This window comes from Barbatula barbatula, assembly GCF_947034865.1.
Source record: "Barbatula barbatula genome assembly, chromosome: 16".
In the NCBI taxonomy this organism is placed as follows: Eukaryota; Metazoa; Chordata; class Actinopteri; order Cypriniformes; family Nemacheilidae; genus Barbatula; species Barbatula barbatula.
Window position 1 is genome coordinate 15,273,624 of NC_136779.1, and position 18,455 is coordinate 15,292,078.

The 18,455-nt window shown below is 37.1% G+C and overlaps 1 protein-coding gene across 6 annotated transcripts in view; it reads left to right on the forward strand.

The window, feature by feature from the left end:
- pemt (phosphatidylethanolamine N-methyltransferase) overlaps positions 1-18,455 on the forward strand; it is a 60,054-nt gene that overhangs the window by 29,123 nt on the left and 12,476 nt on the right. For all 6 annotated transcript variants that reach the window (XM_079476954.1, XM_079476955.1, XM_079476956.1 and 3 more), the window contains 3 exons: positions 1,364-1,479; positions 9,527-9,672; positions 15,491-15,602. In XM_079476954.1, coding sequence (XP_079333080.1) covers positions 1,364-1,479; positions 9,527-9,672; positions 15,491-15,602 — 374 coding nt within the window. The remainder of the gene's footprint in view (positions 1-1,363; positions 1,480-9,526; positions 9,673-15,490; positions 15,603-18,455) is intronic.

Consider the following 18,455-nt stretch of genomic DNA (forward strand, 5'->3'; position numbering starts at 1 on the left):
ATTGGCCCCCATTGACTTTCACGGAGAAATTCCTCAAAATATCTTCTTTTGTGTTCCACATAATAGTATACACGTTTTACTTGAATACATGATTTAAAATAGTTTTCCAGCTTTACATTGAATCATTATATGTCATAACGTACTACTACTGTATATAATATGTGCGTTTTCTTCATCTTCAGGCAATACGCCTTTGGGGGTTTGCTTTGTTATATCTTCTAGAATTAGTTATTTCATTTGTTTTTTTGTTTCATTTATTGAATCTTGTAAAACATTATGTTCAGTATTAGCATGGTTATTTTAATTTACGCAGATTCTGTCACCCAAACTGCCCTACAGATGTACAAATTTGCAAAACATGAAGTTCAGTCTTTGCCAGTACAGCTGTTTCAGTAAATAACCACCATCTGGCTCTGTCGTCCTGTCTTAAGTTCTTATTTACGCCGCAAGACTTTGATAATACCACATGTGCTTTATAGAGGGTGACGGTGACCCAAGCTGAACTGGGAACAGCTGAAGTGTTACTGTGTTCGTGTGTCTGATGAGATGGTGTGGTCTAATTCAGCTAAGTGCTTCTCGTCCAGCAGGTTGTTGTCCGTCCACAATATAGAGGCATGGACTATTAATATCCATACAGTGAAGCGTCATTTATGAACAACCTGAGAGCCTTGGAAATGGAGGAGTAATAGAAAGGGTTGTGTTTTGTAGTATGAATGAATTAATGATTTCAAAGGCAGAAATGGGTCTGTTTTTTACCCATTTTGTAAATAGGTAAGGTCGGGTCAATTATGTAAAAGAGATGAAAATAATATCTTAGACATGTGCTTGTTTGTGTGTATTCTGTATTACAACCTGCATCAGACAGATTGGTCACATATGCCTATTGCTCACATAAAACTGCAAACATTACAAAAAGTTTTTCAGTCTGTATTTGGTGGGGGGATATGTTGGAACATTGGTTAGGCATTGGGTTGTTCTTTACATCTTGAAGTTATAGTTCACCACGTGATGAAATTCTGTCATCATTTATTCACCCTCATGTCTATTCAAACCTGTATGATTTACTTTCTTCTGCAAAACGCAAAAGAAGCTATTTCGAAGAAAGTAGGTAACCTAATAGAGCCGGCACCCATTCACGTCTATTGTATATTTCAACATTGAAAGACCAACAAAATTAAATTCCCAGAACACATGAAAACTCTTTATTAAATAATTTCTCTATAAATGTATAAATTAATGCATTTAGAAACGAAAAAACCTAAATAAATTATAGGCATGCCTATGCATTTGACTAGTAATCATGTGCTCATTGGAATCAAAGTTTTTAATGGATTTGTGACTGATGTGTTTGTTCATATTTCAGATTGCCAGATGGGAACATAGGACACGAGGTCTGACACGACTGTTCGGTGGTCCGAATACAGCCTGTTATTCCCTCGGCATTCTCATTCTGCTTCTAAACGTTTACCGTAGTCACAGGTAACACGAATTCTCTACCTTTACACTATTTGACCCTGGTAAACCGATATATTTTTATTACCTTAAAAACTGTTGTCATCCCATTTTGTTCCTTTTTCATTAATGGTTGATTCACGTTTTGGGTTTTAATCTAACTCTGAGATTTTATAGATAATAACACTGACATCTGCGTGCCTGACGTGATCATCCGACCACCAGCTTATTTTGTTTCGTTTATTCTCATGAGTATGTCGACGTTGCCATGGCAGCCTTAGTCTCCCCGCTGCAGTCACTGGTGTCATCGACATCGCATGTGACAGCCCGCAGCTCTCTGTGTGTGTGTTAGACAAGCTGGTGCTATTTTCTACCCCTTTCTGAGAGAAAGAATATGTTCTCAGTAGAACTGCAGCGAACACAGACGCTGAATATGTCACTGAGCTTAGTTGCTGTCAGTCTTTTCTTTAGTGTCCGAGCCTTTTTTTTTTACTTTTTATACCATCTGTCCATTACAGCTTAAACAGAAATGCATGCAGTCAGCTTTAGCCACTGTACCATAGTCACAGTTTCGGTTAACCTACTTAACTGATGCATATTGCACACAAAAATGGCAAATGCCGGTAAAAATGCAAGCTACAAGTTGATTGGTTGTCTTAATGCACATTTCTTATATCAGTCTGCCTGAAATCAAAATCATAATAAGAAATGAGGACCAGGCTTGTGCCTGGTGCTAAAATGCAATAATAACTGTAATATTTATTTAGTTTCTTAAGTGGACCTGAATGTTCAATCCTGTGTTTTCTGCATGAGGATGAAGCCACTAACATGTCTGAACCACATGTGAAATTGCCATTCCAGTCTCTGCCGGATTGGCAAACTCCAATCGTTTTCCTGTTTAGGAAATTGTGAGTCGCTGAGATCTCAGTACAAGACAGAATTGTGGACAGAGCAGGCTGTATGGCCAGTTGCCATGTGTGTAGTCACTGCTACGCATAGAATAATATATGTGTGTTTGCACATGAAGGTTGTATGAAGAACTCAGAAAAGGAAGAAGTGGACACAAAGTAAATGAATGAAGCACAAAATTATGTGAAGGGGAAGAAAGGCAGGTGGGAAGGGAAAGGATGTGAGGGAGTGAAGGTTAAAACAAGAAAGATTGAGATCCAGCATTTTCAGTCAGAAAAAAACATGAGTGCAGGAAGAGTGTGCATTAAAACAAGAAAGCTCAAGTTCAAATCATTATTTTAGTCCCTGCCATCAAAGGATCTTCTGGAATTCTGGAGCATTTTCTGGAATAGAGTAAAGAAGAATCAGATTTCTTTGTATATGTTATCTTAGGCTGCATTTCCATTACCGCTTTACGCAAATTTCAATTGTGGATAATAAGATGTGATTATACGCCCAATGGTAACAGGTTAATTTCACAAAAACTCCCACATAATTGCAAAGAATTATGCATGCATGAGGTGGTTTTTCAAGCAATTAGAAAAATGAATATTTTGCAAAGGCAAAGGTGAGTTTTGTATACAGGTCACCTGGCATAAGTAAGTCACATGATCATTCTAACCTCCCAAAAACACCTAATATGTGGCCTCTTCCAAGTATAAGGGGCTTTTATTGACATTAAAGTGATAGTTCACCAAAAATGTCAATGGGGGACGATATCTATTCAGTTATTGATATTCTTCCAAATATCTTCCTTTGTGTTTAGAAGAACAAAGAAATGTATACAGGTTTGGAGCAATCTGAGGGTGAGTAAATGATGACAGCTATTTAGCATACAGATTAACACCTATTATATTTAGCCACATTCCATTTATAATCACATTTACATTAGTGAACAATTATTGCATAAATAATGTCTTTATTATTGTGTATGACTCATTACACTGTGATGGCTTGCAAATCCTCTCTGAATTGATGCACTTATAGGCAGCGGATGAAAGCTATTCATAGCTGAATCTCTGAGGATCTGAGGGTTTCAGATAACTGTGAGAGTTAAACAAAGCCATCTGTCTGATGCTTTGTTTTAGAGTAGAATGAAAAACTTTTCTTCTGAGCATCAGATGAATGGCTGTTGTTAATGCTAAATTTAGGTATAGTGATACAATTATTAGACTTATTTAAATTCTAAATCCTAATGCCACTGGATGCCAATGGATTTAATAAGAGTAAAAAGCTTTTGTCACTTTTTAAAAACTACAGCAAGTGAACTTTAAAGTCAATTTTAATGGATGTAATGTATATTGGTCCCATCTTTAGACTCCAGTGCTTCTTCCAAGATGAAATTGAACACAGATGTATCAAACAAAACCAGTAATTGTAAATGTCAAAGCGTTGAAGTAAAAATATTAGGGGGTATGTTCAAGGTAGAGCTTTTTTTGAAGCTGTGTTGCATTTGAAAATAACCTAAACACGACCTTGTTATTCATTTTGCTCAGATAGCATTTGTGTGATTTTTCCCATGTTTTATAGAGGTCTCCAGACAGCGCTGTGTGATTTAATATTTCTTACAATCCTCGCCATTGAGAGTATTACCTTATATAAAATTCGAGGCCCTCTTCTGGTTTCTAGAGGTCAACTGTTACTTTGGCCTTAGTTACATCTGCCCACCTGAAGTCAACATCTTTTCCCATTTTTCTTTACAAGCAAAGTGTTTGTACCGGAAAATGTAACCAATTTATATACTGACCTTCATTATGTCAGTTATGAACCTTTGTGCCTAAAGTTAATTTAGTTTTATCAATAAAATGTGTGCTGCATAGAAACTACAAAGCAGATTTATGTGTAAGATGTGTACATAGAGAGACATTGTTTTAATTTATTCCATCTCCACTACCATCACCAGGGTGGTAACTATGACTCCAGCTCAGCCTCATCTCCGACAGGCAAGACATTTCTCAATAAAAGGGAGCAAATGAAGCTTTGACGCACATTCCCCAAATGATCGATAAAAGTCCACTTAATATAAATTGCGTTTCCTTTCTCTGTGTCCTTATGGAGTGAGGATATAAAGACTTCTGTTCTACCACCTGTATTTCTTACACATATATGCAGTCTATTTTCAAAGACTTTCTCAGTACTAGAAGTGCTTCTTATTGAATATTAGGTAGATCCATACATTCTTGGACCAAAAGTTTGCGATAGAAGCTAGAGATTGTATTGTAATTGTATTTGCACGGAAACTTGTTTATGCAGGATTTTTATGCTTAAAACTGAGATTGAATGGCATTTCTTTGTAGTGTTTCTGTAGCTAACTGATAGGTTTGATTCGTACTTATAAAATGTGTAGATTGTTAGGACACTTCTTGTAGTATTTTTTCCCTATGGTGCGTAAATATAAATGTAAATGTTTTTTCGTTTATTCTATTTGTTTCTGTTGATAGACATAAAATATGAATTATGGATAAATGTTCATATTCATATGTTAAATCAGTAACAATAACAAATGCCTGTCAAAAATGGAAATATGTGGAATTAGATTTTTATCTTCCTGGGATTACAATTTACCTGGGCGGGCTGCCTGGTTGCCCCACCTTGACAGCTGCTGTAGTTTGACATTTTCCATCATGGTAATGAAACAGCAGTGTTCCAGAAGCCTGTTCATTTAGCGGTGCCTACTCAAAACTGTAGGCATGTGAACGTCAGCAGCAAGTACAGGATATTATGACCTCTGATAGCTTTTTAATTAAGATAAGAGGGACATGACACAGACACTGGAATCATGTATTACTAGTTTCTGTGTGGGTTTGACCTGACCTGCTCTCTTCAATAACAAAACATTTACTTGCTTGCTTTTCAGTCGAAGCAATAAAGATTGATCAACAAGAAATTTTGAAAGGTCACAAAATAACTTCTTGTCCATACTGGAAGAACTTTAGCTGCATTGGAATCGGTAGTAGTGGGCGTCTTAAAAATATTACTGCACGATCATGCTGTGAAATACTGAAAGTGAAAAGATCTGTTTTGTTATTCTTTAGCAATACTGTTGGTATTTTTGTATGCGTGTTCATTCTCTGTCTTTATAAAGTCCTTCACAGCTCTTCAAACAATCTTTGTCTTTCTCAGTTTTATGTAGATGTTAGCATACAGTAAGTGAGTGGAGACTAAAGCTGAACACCAAAATAATTAAGTATAAGGAATCTTCAGTTTACTCTTCGTATTTGGTCTAACAGTACAGTACTTTGTTGTTTTCAGAGGTTGCTCTTTTCAATGCTTACGAGACTTAATGACCGTTGTTTCATATACGTATAAATTGTTTCTTCTACAATTAGATCAGTAGTTCTCAACTTGTTTTGGGCCAGTACCCCATCTATTTTCCAGGTCCCTTGTTGCTCCCCACAAAAATAATGGTCTAAAAACAATAAATTATTGGTTATTATATAAATTATAGTCACTAAATTGGGATAATCAGTAATCTCAATAAATATGTATTTATATTGTCTCGTGAAATTCCAATACAAATAAATAAAAATAATGTCAGTAAAGGTCAAATAACACATTTGATTGGCCAGTTGGAATATTACCATACTTTCCCCAAGAGCAAAAAACTATGAGAAGTAGAATGTTTGAATTTAGTTTCAATACTCTCCTAAATGCATAATAAAAGTTGCTTAGAGTCACCTAGGGTTATGTCGTGACCGACAATTTTTCTCTCAACAGAAAACACGTGGTACTGTATAAGGTATCCACGCCTGCCACCATCTTCCCTGCGGCTTCCAGGAACCTGTCTAAATAGTTCCCTGAGGTCTGTGTTCCCCTGGCGAATGCCGCAGATGAGATGAGGCTGACGGGACCATGCAGCGTTCATCGCTGCCTGCTGGGTTCGGTTCTGGCTGAATTGTTCTGTCACGATATAGTAGGGGAAAAACCCAAACGCTGGCAGCAGTGCATACACGGACGACTTTTAATTATAAAATAAAGCCCACGATGGGGTAATACAGTAACAAACTAAAATACAAACGAGAACAAAATACTTCCCGCAATGGGGCAAAAACGACAACACAGATTACAAGACTTACTTCTAAATGACAAGACCAAATAATAATTAACAGTCCAAGGCAAGGGATCAAAAAGGGCAAGGTAACATGACCACAAGAAGAGATGTAGGTAATACAAAACAATTCAGCACAAGACAGCAAACACAAGGGCAATATATAGGGAGACTAACAAAGGATAATTAACAAGGCTGGTGTGGGGAAACACTTAAAGCAAGCTAACAAGAGAATGAGAGGGGCGGGGCCAAAGACGAGACCGGAGAGAACGCACATTATGTCGTGACCGACAATAATGTGTTTCTCTCCACACAAAACACATGTTACTGTCATGATCCTGCCCTAAGACTAGAAAAACCTGACACACAGTGGCAGAACCATGACATAAATGTGTGCGCTTCCATCAGAGGTATAATACAAGGTTTGTCATTAATAATTTGTTTTCATAATATACTAGAATAAACACATATTACAATGTAGCAGGGTCATTCTACAGAAACGTCCACTTTTGGTATGGCAAGATGTCTTAAAATTGAATTATTTTTCTAACATTTAAACTTAGACCACATTATTAGGTTACCCTTTGACATTATGAGTACACATAAATGACAGCTTAATTTTTTATATTTTTTTGTGTGCATGTACTTAAAGACAGCATACAATTGTTTTTGTCACTGGTGTTACCTTACTTTTTTAGCAATATTAAAGGTGTTTATGAAATATATATATATATTTTAATTCAGTACATGCAGTCAGAGGTACAGAAAATGAATGATAATCTAACTAATAAGGAGATTATGTTTCATTTATTTTAATCAGGTTTGTTAAAAGTGTGACTGAATGATGTTAGTTCAATTGTGCAACCACGTGTTTGCTATAACAATGAAAATATTTGAACACCAGTTATAAACAAGCAATTACAATCCTTTAATTTCATTGAATTCTGCTACATAAAAGGGAGTCACTGGTGTTACTGATCTTCACTGGTGTTACCCATAAGGAAGGTAACACCAGTGACAGTAACACCGCAGTGACAATTTTCATGAAAACTGCATTTAAAAAAATGGCTGCTGCAAGGTATCAAACCACATGTTGTCAATCATTGTATACTCACTAAATTAAGTAGTTTAATCCATTTGTATTCTAGTTTTTTACAATTCCCAAACAATAAAGGAGGTCATACCAGTGACTTTGACTAAAAGCTTCACATGAAATCATGAGATAAATGAGAAGATTGCTGATAATTGAACAGAGACAGTGGACTTACCATTGGCTTCTCTTCATAGATCTCCAGGAAATTGGAAGAAGGAAGTCAAGTGATGTCATCAGTGTGATTTTTATTTAAAGATAGGAGCTTTTTTGTTAAAGGTAACACCAGTGACACAACTCCAGGGGACCACTACTTTCATTATATATTTTATAATATTTATTTAGGTTACCAATATATTAGCCATGACCCAGAGACCTAGAAAAATAAACACAATGGTCCTCTACATAACACTGACCTTTCTCTCTTTCCTTCTTTCTTCTACAAACCTTACTTCTTTTCCTCTGCTCCTGTACAGGCTGAACAGCCAGGTGGCTGTCATAGGCATATTGGAAGCCAATTAAGTCCAAATTACTTGTTTTCAGTTTTGTTGTAAAATCCAAAAATACCAAAAAAGGAAGAAAGGTACAGGGGATAATTGCTCTTTTCTTGACTAGAAAGACAGAACTGTTAGGAAACACTTCCCCACCGGTGAAAATTACCTCAGGCTAAAGGACAGGTCAGCGTGAAGTGCATCTGTGTGAACAGTCCTTGTCTATTCAGGGGGTTTTGTAGGAATTGGAGCAGTAGGACAGAAGCCTTTTGTCGGCTGGTTTGTCCTTCACAGTCTTAAAAGTGTTCGTTTGTTGCTATCCAGTGGTTTTACTTGCTTAGCATCTGTGGAGTGGACAGAGGGCTGGGCAATATTAGATCTTAGATAATCGTGTAAAGATGTAAAATAACTTTAGGTGTTTCCCCCCGTAATTTGACAATTTAGAGAAGCATGCCAATAAGTGTGAAAATAGAATTTGTATTATTTTCCTCTGGACATATAATCAAGCACGTCACGTGAGTCAAGCACGTGTCAACTGATCCACATCTACCTATAGAAATATGACTTCCATTTCAGTCAGCAATCAGAAGCTAATGACATTGTTCAGGAGCAAATTACCCTCCACCATCCCCAACTCCACCTGACGTTTGCAGCCAGGACTCGACTTTGTGATATTCTTCTTCATAACTCTCAATTATGTTAAATGATTTTTAATGTCATTTAATGACACTTGAATGTCATTAAGAACTAATGGTATCTGTTTGTTCTGTTCAGTTTACCCTAAGGGGGGTTATCGCTGCTCTCCCTGCTCTTATTCATTCTGGCTGCATGGATGGGCAGGGGGGTTGGCCCAGAGCAGAACCATACAGACAATCTAAACTGTATGCTAATTGTCAATCAATTCTGTGACTTTAACAGAATAAAAATGATGTCCATATAAACCAGTTTTTGCTTTACCCAAAAGCAAGTAGCCTTCCTCAATTTCCATTATGCCGTAAGTGTTGCCGTAAGTATGTTTTGCAAGTACTTGATTGGGAATATAATTTCCTTGCAGACAAGTTTTGTCTGCTTTAGGGACTGGTGCATCACATCCTGATTGGTGCCTTTACATGAGTCTGTCTGACAAAAAACCCAGTGAAAAAATAAATTGAAGCAGCCTGCTTCCCATCTGTGTCATACATAAGCCAAGCAAACGCCTCTAATTACACAGTCATATCAGATGGGTCTTGTGGCCTGTCAATATCTGTGAAAATCCAGGTTGTCACCCTGACCCACTTTTTCTTTGACACAAATATATTTTCTTGTATCTCTTCTAATAATTCAAACAGAGACCACAATACAGGTGTACCTACGGTCGGAAGTAGTCGGAAATGGGGTCTTTTTTCAGATAACTGTTATGTATTGCGTGACAAGACAAATGCAGGCTAGATTGTTATATTTGGAATCAAAAGTTTTTAGTGATGCGCACTCAATCATTTTCATATCTCTCTCTTTCAGTATTACAGTTGCCATGAAGGGACAACCACGCTGGGAGGCACTGGATAATGCACTGGTGTACTTTTCAGGAGCAGCTCTTATGGCTATAGGTTCTTTGTTTGTTATCAGCAGTTTCCTGGCCTTGGGTTTTACTGGCACCTTCCTGGGTAAATGAAACTTATTAATATAAACTTCTGTATTACATATGTCACTGCTGCTCTTCGTGGGACATGAAAAGAATCCTGAATAGGACTGACAAAGAGTTATTGTGGGCAGTAATAACAAAGCATTATTATTTATGTACAGTACATTGTGCCAGAATTTTTGTTTTAACTTTGTGAATGATACTGGCAGTGATTATAGTAAACCACAGCTGATAGTTAAAGTTTGGCAGGTGATGAATAAATGAAAACATATGGGATTAAGTAATTATAAAGATAATGTCACAAATTCACTGTGTTATTGTATACATGATCATCTTGACATTACCTTTTGTGTTTATGTTCATTATAAATCTATGAGAAAGATTAATTTAGGTGATGATAAAGAATTATTTTCATCAGAATTTTTTGTTTTTACAGCATTTTAGATACTTTCACTCTCTTTGGGTTTGCAGACAAAATATAATTAAGAACAGCCTTCTCCTAAATAAAGTATACCGGCACCTATACAGGCATATTTAATATGTTTTAACGAAATTTCTCACTTCATTCATGTATGCCATTTGCATAGCATTCGAAATCTACAATGTGGATAAAAGCTAGGAATTCTCTTTTGGAACTCTATTGGAAGTCATATAAAAGGAAGCAACAGTTGCATAAATCTCCAATGCGTGCAATCATTTCAGTATTACATGCATACAAATTACAAACATACTGTACATACAACAACATACATACTGTAGATACAAGTACATACATACAGAATTGATAAGTTATTAATGAATAGTTCTTATTTGAAAGAATAGAGTCATATTTCACTTGTCAATCCTATGATACCCCTTCAGGGTGTTCATCTAGCTCATGTAGAAGCTCATGAAGTTCTAGATCTGCCTGGATTTAACAATTCTAATCCAACACACATCTTAAAGGCACTTAATGTTCTGCGAGGCAGGACCTGCTAACACGTTTCGTGATTGTCTTTATTCACACCTCTAAACCCCGACCTATAATGACCACGCTGTGCCTTCAGTGTGGGAAGCACTTCCTTTATCTAACACCTGTGTCTGACCAATAGAGACTGAGCACTAGACACAGACTGCTCAAAGAAGAGAACTTAGAATAGCACCATGTTTCGGTTTTACGAAGATCTTACTGGTGCTTTTAAAAAGGATAAAAATGTCCCTTTTGGGGGATTGTACCCCAATCCTAAAAAGTCCTTTATTATGAATTGATTAAATGAATTACTCTTTATTTTTAAGTAAAATTTATGTTTTCTTCAGGCTTTATATTTATACAGTATTTTTGGTCTTTAGTTTTACAAACACACTCTGTGGTTATTAACCATTCTAATTTAAGCTCTTAAAATCACTTTTTAAACACATTTTAGTACATTTACATTTAGTCATTTAGCAGAGTTTTTTTTCCAAAGGGACTTACAGAGAATTCAGGGAGCAATAAAGTGAGTTGGAGTTTTAGTTTTCTTCTCAATTGTCTATCAAATATTCCCAGAAGCGATGGGTTTTAAGTAATTTTCCTAATGTTGTGAGAGATGTGGTTGACGTGACTGAGTAAAGAAGAGTAAGGAAGGAGTTGTGAAGGAGAATTAGCAGGAAAGCAATTCACTGCCCTTTTGAGAAGACAATACAAGACGCGGCTCGTTTGCTGATGGGGTGTAGGATGGTGTGAAAGTATGCTGGTGCAGATCCAGTGATAGTCCTGTAGGCAAAAATCAGTGACTTGAATCTGAACCGGGCTTCTGCCGGTAGCCAGTGGAGAGAGATGGAAAGGGGTGTCACATGAGCTCTTTTGGGCTGTTGGAAGACAGGGCATGCTGCTGAATTCTGACCCAGCCGAATTGGTGTGATTTTGCCTTTGCAGGAAGACCAGCTCGGAGAGCATTGCAGTAGTCCAACTTTGGGATTACAAGGGCCTGGAGATAGGGAGATAGGGTCTAACCTTTCGAATCTTGAATAAGGCATATCGGCATTGTGATCATTGAAGGACAGCTGGTCATCAAATATGACTCCGATGGTCATGGCTGTTGGAAAGGAATGATTTGTGGTATTGTCAAATTGGATTGTGAGATCCTGTTGCACTGGTGTGCCGGAAATACAAGTAGCTCTGTCTTGGCAGGGTTCAGCTGGAAGCGATGCTCTTTCATCCAAGCTGAGATGTCTTCTAGCTGCTACATTGGTATTGTCTGGGTGAAATGAGATGTAAATCTGGGTGTCATCAGCATAACAGTGATAGGAGAAGATTTAGTAGTAGTACATTCTGTAAAAACACCTCTCCATTTTGTTTCCCCAACAACTACTTCTGAATAGCTGTCTGTGAATAAAGATGCTTCCTGTCCGTGCAATAGACCTATTTCACAGCGTGACATGTACAAACTGGAAGTAGGGTAAACGCTTGTCAGGTCAATGCTCTAGCTCCGTTCACTTCACAGAACAGTTGCGGAGACTAGAAACAGTTAGGCATGTAGCGCTCCCTTTATGCTGATTTGTCAAACATATATCACACCTTGATAATAAATAAATCGCTCAAAAAACAATGTTTTTGTAATGTTTATTACATCTCCCAGTAAACCAAGAAAAAATCGGACAACGTATGCTACTATTGTTTTTGTAAAATAAAATGAATGCTTTGAGAAAACAAGCTGAATCAATGAATGAATGGCTAGGGCAGCAGTGCGACAGGAAAAAAATTCCCTACTTCCTGCCATACTGTGAAATAGGCGAATTGCATAATTATACAGTGACCCTCAAGTTGAACAAACAAAGAAACAAATGACTGTTCCAACAAACAAAAAGAACAAAACAATTGTCCACTTGCTGAGCTATTACATTCACTATTTACTCTGTAATCGGGTTAGTATTGCTTTGGACTTGTGAATGAATTGCCCATTTTTCATTCAGAACCGGTGAGAATTTAATTTGCAAGTTCTCTCCTCCACCCTGAGCCATCGGAGGCTCCTAGTGTAGGAGCTTATATAACAGAGATATATAATGAATGTCTCGAAACACAAATAAAAGAACCGCTAGGAGCTCGAACAACCAGGTGCATGTTACCGTCAGACCTTTGTCCTAAACTGGGTCAGAGAGAGAAAGAAGGAGGGTTAAAACCCAGATATGGCAAAGGGTGGTTACATAGGCTCCGATGACTCAAGGGTGCTCTACTTCTTTGAAGGTAGGTGCAGGGATTTCGGAACTAGATCACTAAATCAAACAGGGCTTTATGTTGGTTGACCTAGAAGGAGCACATATCATGGAGGGAATGCAATGTCTAGGCTACATTATTTTTGCTGGCATGCTACAATGATTCAATGTGATTTTTAATCGGTATTAGTTTCCTAAAGAGCATGTCATTAGAATACATCTTGCAACTTGCGTGTTAGAGCGCAATGTAACAGTGATACCATGTTTTCAAGCTTGACAAACACTAAAGGTGGGTTACACCAACAAGGATAAGGCTTAAATCTAGATTAAATCAAGGTTTATTTATTAATGCTGTCGTACCAAACTGTAAACCTTGTTTAAAATACAGGTTTTAATTGTATAGTTAACCTAGATTAGTTATTTTAAACTCTGATTTATCTCTCAGTTAAAGATTCACTTTAAATTTAGTACTGAGGAGTTCTAAATAATAAAAAACAAATCTATAATAAAAATGTGCAGGAAAATGATCAGAAACAGATACATAAGCATCATGTCATGCTTCAGTGATGTGTTTATTGTAAATAAAAATGAAAATAAATAAAACACCTCAGCACGAGTGAGGGCGGTTTGATAGGGTGGTCGGCTGTGAAGCGTCAAGTTCAAGATGCCCTGCTTTCTTATCCAATACATACAAGCACGGATTTTATTGACACCCGTGAGAATAGTATTTTAGAGGCACCAGTAACCAGGGACAACAGTATTGTGGGCGCCCTGTCTAAATTGTAAATTGCAGAAACGTAGTCGCCTACCGAGGCCATCCACCTTCTCGTGATTCCCGTATTGCACTCTTTTCTCTTATTTCTGCTCCATTCGAGAGCTTTAGGATAAAGATGCAGCTCAACTGTCATATTCATATGCTGTCGTATCCCTCAAGGCTTGTGAAATGTGTTTATGGATGATCAGACTCATCAACAAATTATCCAGAGAAAGGTTTTAATTAGCAAAATTATGTTTTCTTACATGCTGTTGCTGTTTAGTTACACCGGCAAACCCATCATAGCCGACAAAATTAATCACATATGATGGTTGAAATACAGGTTAAAATTCTAATTAAGAATTCTAAATTCTAAGCCACGATTTTTTAATCTCTGTCTAAAATTATATTTTGCAATGCAATTTGAATTAAGATAAAACTAGGATCAACAAACACTAGATTAGCTCTGAACTTTGTTTACTTCAATCCAAGTGTTTTTAGTAAGAATCAGTCCCAATACCCTGAAAGAGATTTCAGATCTCACTACAATTTTTACACTACAATCTAAATTGGGCATATCTGAAGTCTTATATACTGTATTACTGGTGCAATGTAAATTGAATAATAATTTTTAATTAAGCCATTGAATTTGCATATAATGATTTGCTGGAAGCAGGGATGATCCATGCTTTTCTTGGAAATCTATCAGGGGCTTAAATCCAGCCTTGTTCTAAAGAAACATGATAGAATTTTGAAGGCTGTGTCTTGTCTGTATCAGGTTGCATCGGATTTTGCAATGTAAGAGAGTATAATGGAAAATAATTACATGTGTTCAGTAGTAAAAGGAATTGAAAATCCCTCATGCCATCCTAGATGTTTGTATGACTTACTTTCCTCCAATCTAACACAATCTGAGTTATAGGAAATATCCTGTCTTTTCCTAGCTTTGTAATGGCATTGAAGGGGTCCACGTTTTTGTGGCTCCGTCATAAAATAACTCATACTTTTATGGGTTAATGCATGTCTACTTAAGTGAAATTATACATTTGTATATATTTTTTTATATTTTATGTTTGTTTTGTGGTCCTATCATTCCATATTCATGTAAACATTCCAGGAAGGTATACTCTTTAAAATAAGGTTTTTACTGTGATGCCATAGAAGAAGAATTTATGGTTCCACAAAGAACCATTCAGTCAATGTTTCTTTAAAGAACCATCTCTTTATTTGCCTTTTCATAATCTGAGATTTTAAAGGTTCTTTATGGAACCATTTAGACCAAAAATTTTATTATATGGCATCGTAAAGCACCTTTATTTTTAAGACTGTAAATTCACATGTAGCAGAGCATGCTGGCACATCTCATGACTAGTATTTAGATGCGTTGTGATATAACGCATATGGCGACTAGTTACGGGATAACCTGTACTTACACCAGCCTACAAAGTGTGTTGGGCATAGTGATGCTCACTTTAAAATAGAATCTGCCCACTGAGTGGACAGGATTCAGGGCAGCACATTTTTAGAAAAGACACAACCCATGAAGTTCAACACCAGACTCAGCTAGAGCTTGGACTCTTAATGACAGATCATTCCCAAAAATAAAAATTCTTTCATCCTTTTCTCCCCCTCAAGTTGTTCCAAACTTGTATAAGGTTTGTTGTTCTGGGCACTATTGACTTTCATAGTACGAAAAAAAATACTAGTATGGTAGTCAAACCTGTTTGGTTACAAACAGTATTCCAAATATCTTCATTTGTGTTCAACAGAATCAATAAACTTGAGAGTCAGTAAGTAATGACAGAATTAAATATTTTGGGTGAAATAATGTAGCTGGATTCTTGGATTTAGACCATTTCTTGAAACAGATTTTGTCTGTGACAATATTGACCATTTATTTTCTTTCTTTAAACAGGGGACTACTTTGGCATTCTGATGGATCACAAGGTAACCGGGTTTCCTTTTAACGTGATGGACAACCCTATGTACTGGGGCAGCACTGCTAACTACCTGAGCCTGGCTTTAATGTGAGTCTGCCTTCTGCATAACCTTGTCATTCATGTACTAATTCCATTAGTAAAAAATTATTATGATTTATTTTATTATTATCCTAAAAGTTTGCGTGAGAAAGAAACATGGTTGATGGCGCCAGAAGTTTGCCAAAAAACCATCTGATTAGACACCAAGTGCAAAATCGTAATATTTATTTTTCATAACATTTCTTCTCTTCTTTACTATAATGGTTTTAAATTTCAGATTTCCAATGTAGACTTTTTGACCCCATTGCACTGTATAAAATAGCACATCACAATAATATATATACTACATGACTGATTTCAGACATTTACATATACATTTAGTCATTCAGACCGACGCTTTTATTCAAAGCGAATTACAGAGAGTTCAGAGAGCAATAAAGCGTAGAGACATAAAACCCTAGACTATTATTTTAGAGAGTCAGATTAATCTCTGAAGTTAAAAATAAAAAAAGCTAATAAATTCCTGTTTGATCATGGTGACACATGCAACGGTGTCTTGCTGCACTCCCCAGGTGTTTCCGGATAACTTGCCTATGTGCTCATTAGTAAACCACACTGTGGTCACAAAATCCCCAGTACATTAATTTCCATCCCTCCATGGACCTGTCAAACGTCGTAACTGTTACAGAGAGAGCGAGGCGATACTGTCTGAGACAAACAGCAATTTTTTTGCAGAAACAGATTTCTCAGCAGCAATATGCTGCTATTTCTGGATATATCCCATCTAAATAACACACGTGTGAGTGTCTCGCAGGTTGATAAACCTCTTTAATAGCAAAGGAAGAGTCTCCTGATGATAGTTAAATGTGAGTAATATTACAAACGACGTAAACATAAATAATTCAAGTGATCTGTTTTTTTTTGCTGAATTGACGCAGCTGTGACGGTATGGTGAACAATGCTGCAGCTTAAGGTCTAGACAATGTGTTAGTTTATTTATGTTGTGGTGGAGAGCTTTCAGACAGCTTTCCCTAACAGACTTTAAAAAGTTGGAGTGGGTCTGCATGCGGTCACCTTGACAACAGTGACCAATCTGCTGATGACTGGCTTGTTCGGTTGCTAGGCAACCACTGATGGAGCAAGTTAGTGTCCTATGGTCTCTTAAACTATAAACCTTTTAACTGTTCGCCACTCTCTGTGTCTCTGTGTGTGTTTCTTTCTGTCTCGTTTTACTGTTCAGGTCTAAAATTGATCAAATAGTGTATCGTGGGCTCTTGTGCGTCACAGAGGAAAGGGGCTGGTTGCTAACTTTTCGTAAAGTGAATTTCTGACATGTGGAGCCCATTCACCCTCTCAGATTTTTTTCTGTCTCTATGATAACATGAATCATTAACTGTGGTGAAAAGGGCAGTACAGCCGGTTACCATCATATTTTGGGTTTAGGAAAATCCAGTTTTGGGGTTTGATACACCAGCTGGACCAGCAACAGCTTATATACAATTCTTTCTTGATTTGGGCAGTATGTACTGTAGGTGTATAGTGACAGAATACAAATGTAACAGCGACCGACTTTCTATTCACATTATGTAAAGAGGCTTACTCATATGCAGAGAGACACGTTAGACTATGTGTAGTCTCGCATAGAAATCATACTGAAGGTCCGGGAACTTTGGCTGCTTTCTTGGGCCAAGGTTCGCCCAAGAGGCCCCTGTATGCCCCTCAACTTTTAAGGAATTTATTGGATGTTTTTTTTATATCGCTGCTGTCCTTCTAAAAACGGTTATTTCCATATTTTGTGATTTTTACTCTTTTGCTATATATCATTAGAGTCCTTATTATAATTTTTAGTATTTGTTATCAGTATTTGTTTATTTGTCAAAAATATTAATAAAAAATACTGTCCCTCCCTCCATACAGCTAATCATAAAAAAATCCATTGGAAAGGAAATTGGTTTTGGAACCCATCTGTGATCTCTACAATGTATAAGGGAAAAGGAATGCATTATTGAATGTTTTCCATGCTTTGCAGCTTATTTTCTTTTGTTTCCACTCATAACGATGCAAGTTTAAAGCCTCTTGTGCCAATAAATCCCAGCGACCAAAAGGGAAAAAGCTATTAAGACGTCTTCAACTCTTCCACGTCAACACACATGCGCCGGGCACTCTCTCCCTATTAATGTTTCCAAGCCCCCTCACATGTTTCTAACCACATTTGCTCAGGAAGAACTACGTATGCAGTACGCCAACTCATGGCACACTTCAAAGATCTTTAATATCTCTCCTTCACCAGTGCTTCAACCTGCACACTTGTGTCTTTCTAACTGAAATATCGTCCAGTGTTCTTCTTAGCTCTTTAGACATCAAGCACCATATTACAAGCTTTATTAAAACTCTGTATACAAATGTGCTTGGCCAGATCTGTCATGATTCTGCCGCATCATATCATGTTTCTCTTGGTTTAGTGGCAGGATCATGACAGAACCTCATGTTTAATGTGGAGAGAGGCAATTATTGTTGTTATGGCCTTCCGTACACTCTCTCCGGTGTCATCTCTGTTCCCATCCTCTCGTTACCTCGTTATTGATTACTGCCCTTCACCTGTTCCCCTCTTGATTTGCTTCCTTATTTAATGCCCTTGTGTCTTCTGTCTTGTGCTGGTTCATTGTGGTTTGTGTGGTGAGTTCACGTGTCTTGTTAGTCTAGTCTATTGTAGTTTTGATGTTCATGTTTATAGATTATTTTAGTCCTGTTTAAGTGTAGGTAGTTTTAGTCCTGTCTTGTTAGTGTACCCATGTCATGTTTTGTTATGTTACCCCCACGTGGGTCTTTGTTTTATTATTTATTAAATATATGTTAACCCCTTACCCGCTGTCTGCACCTGGGTCCTCTGTCCTTGTCTCA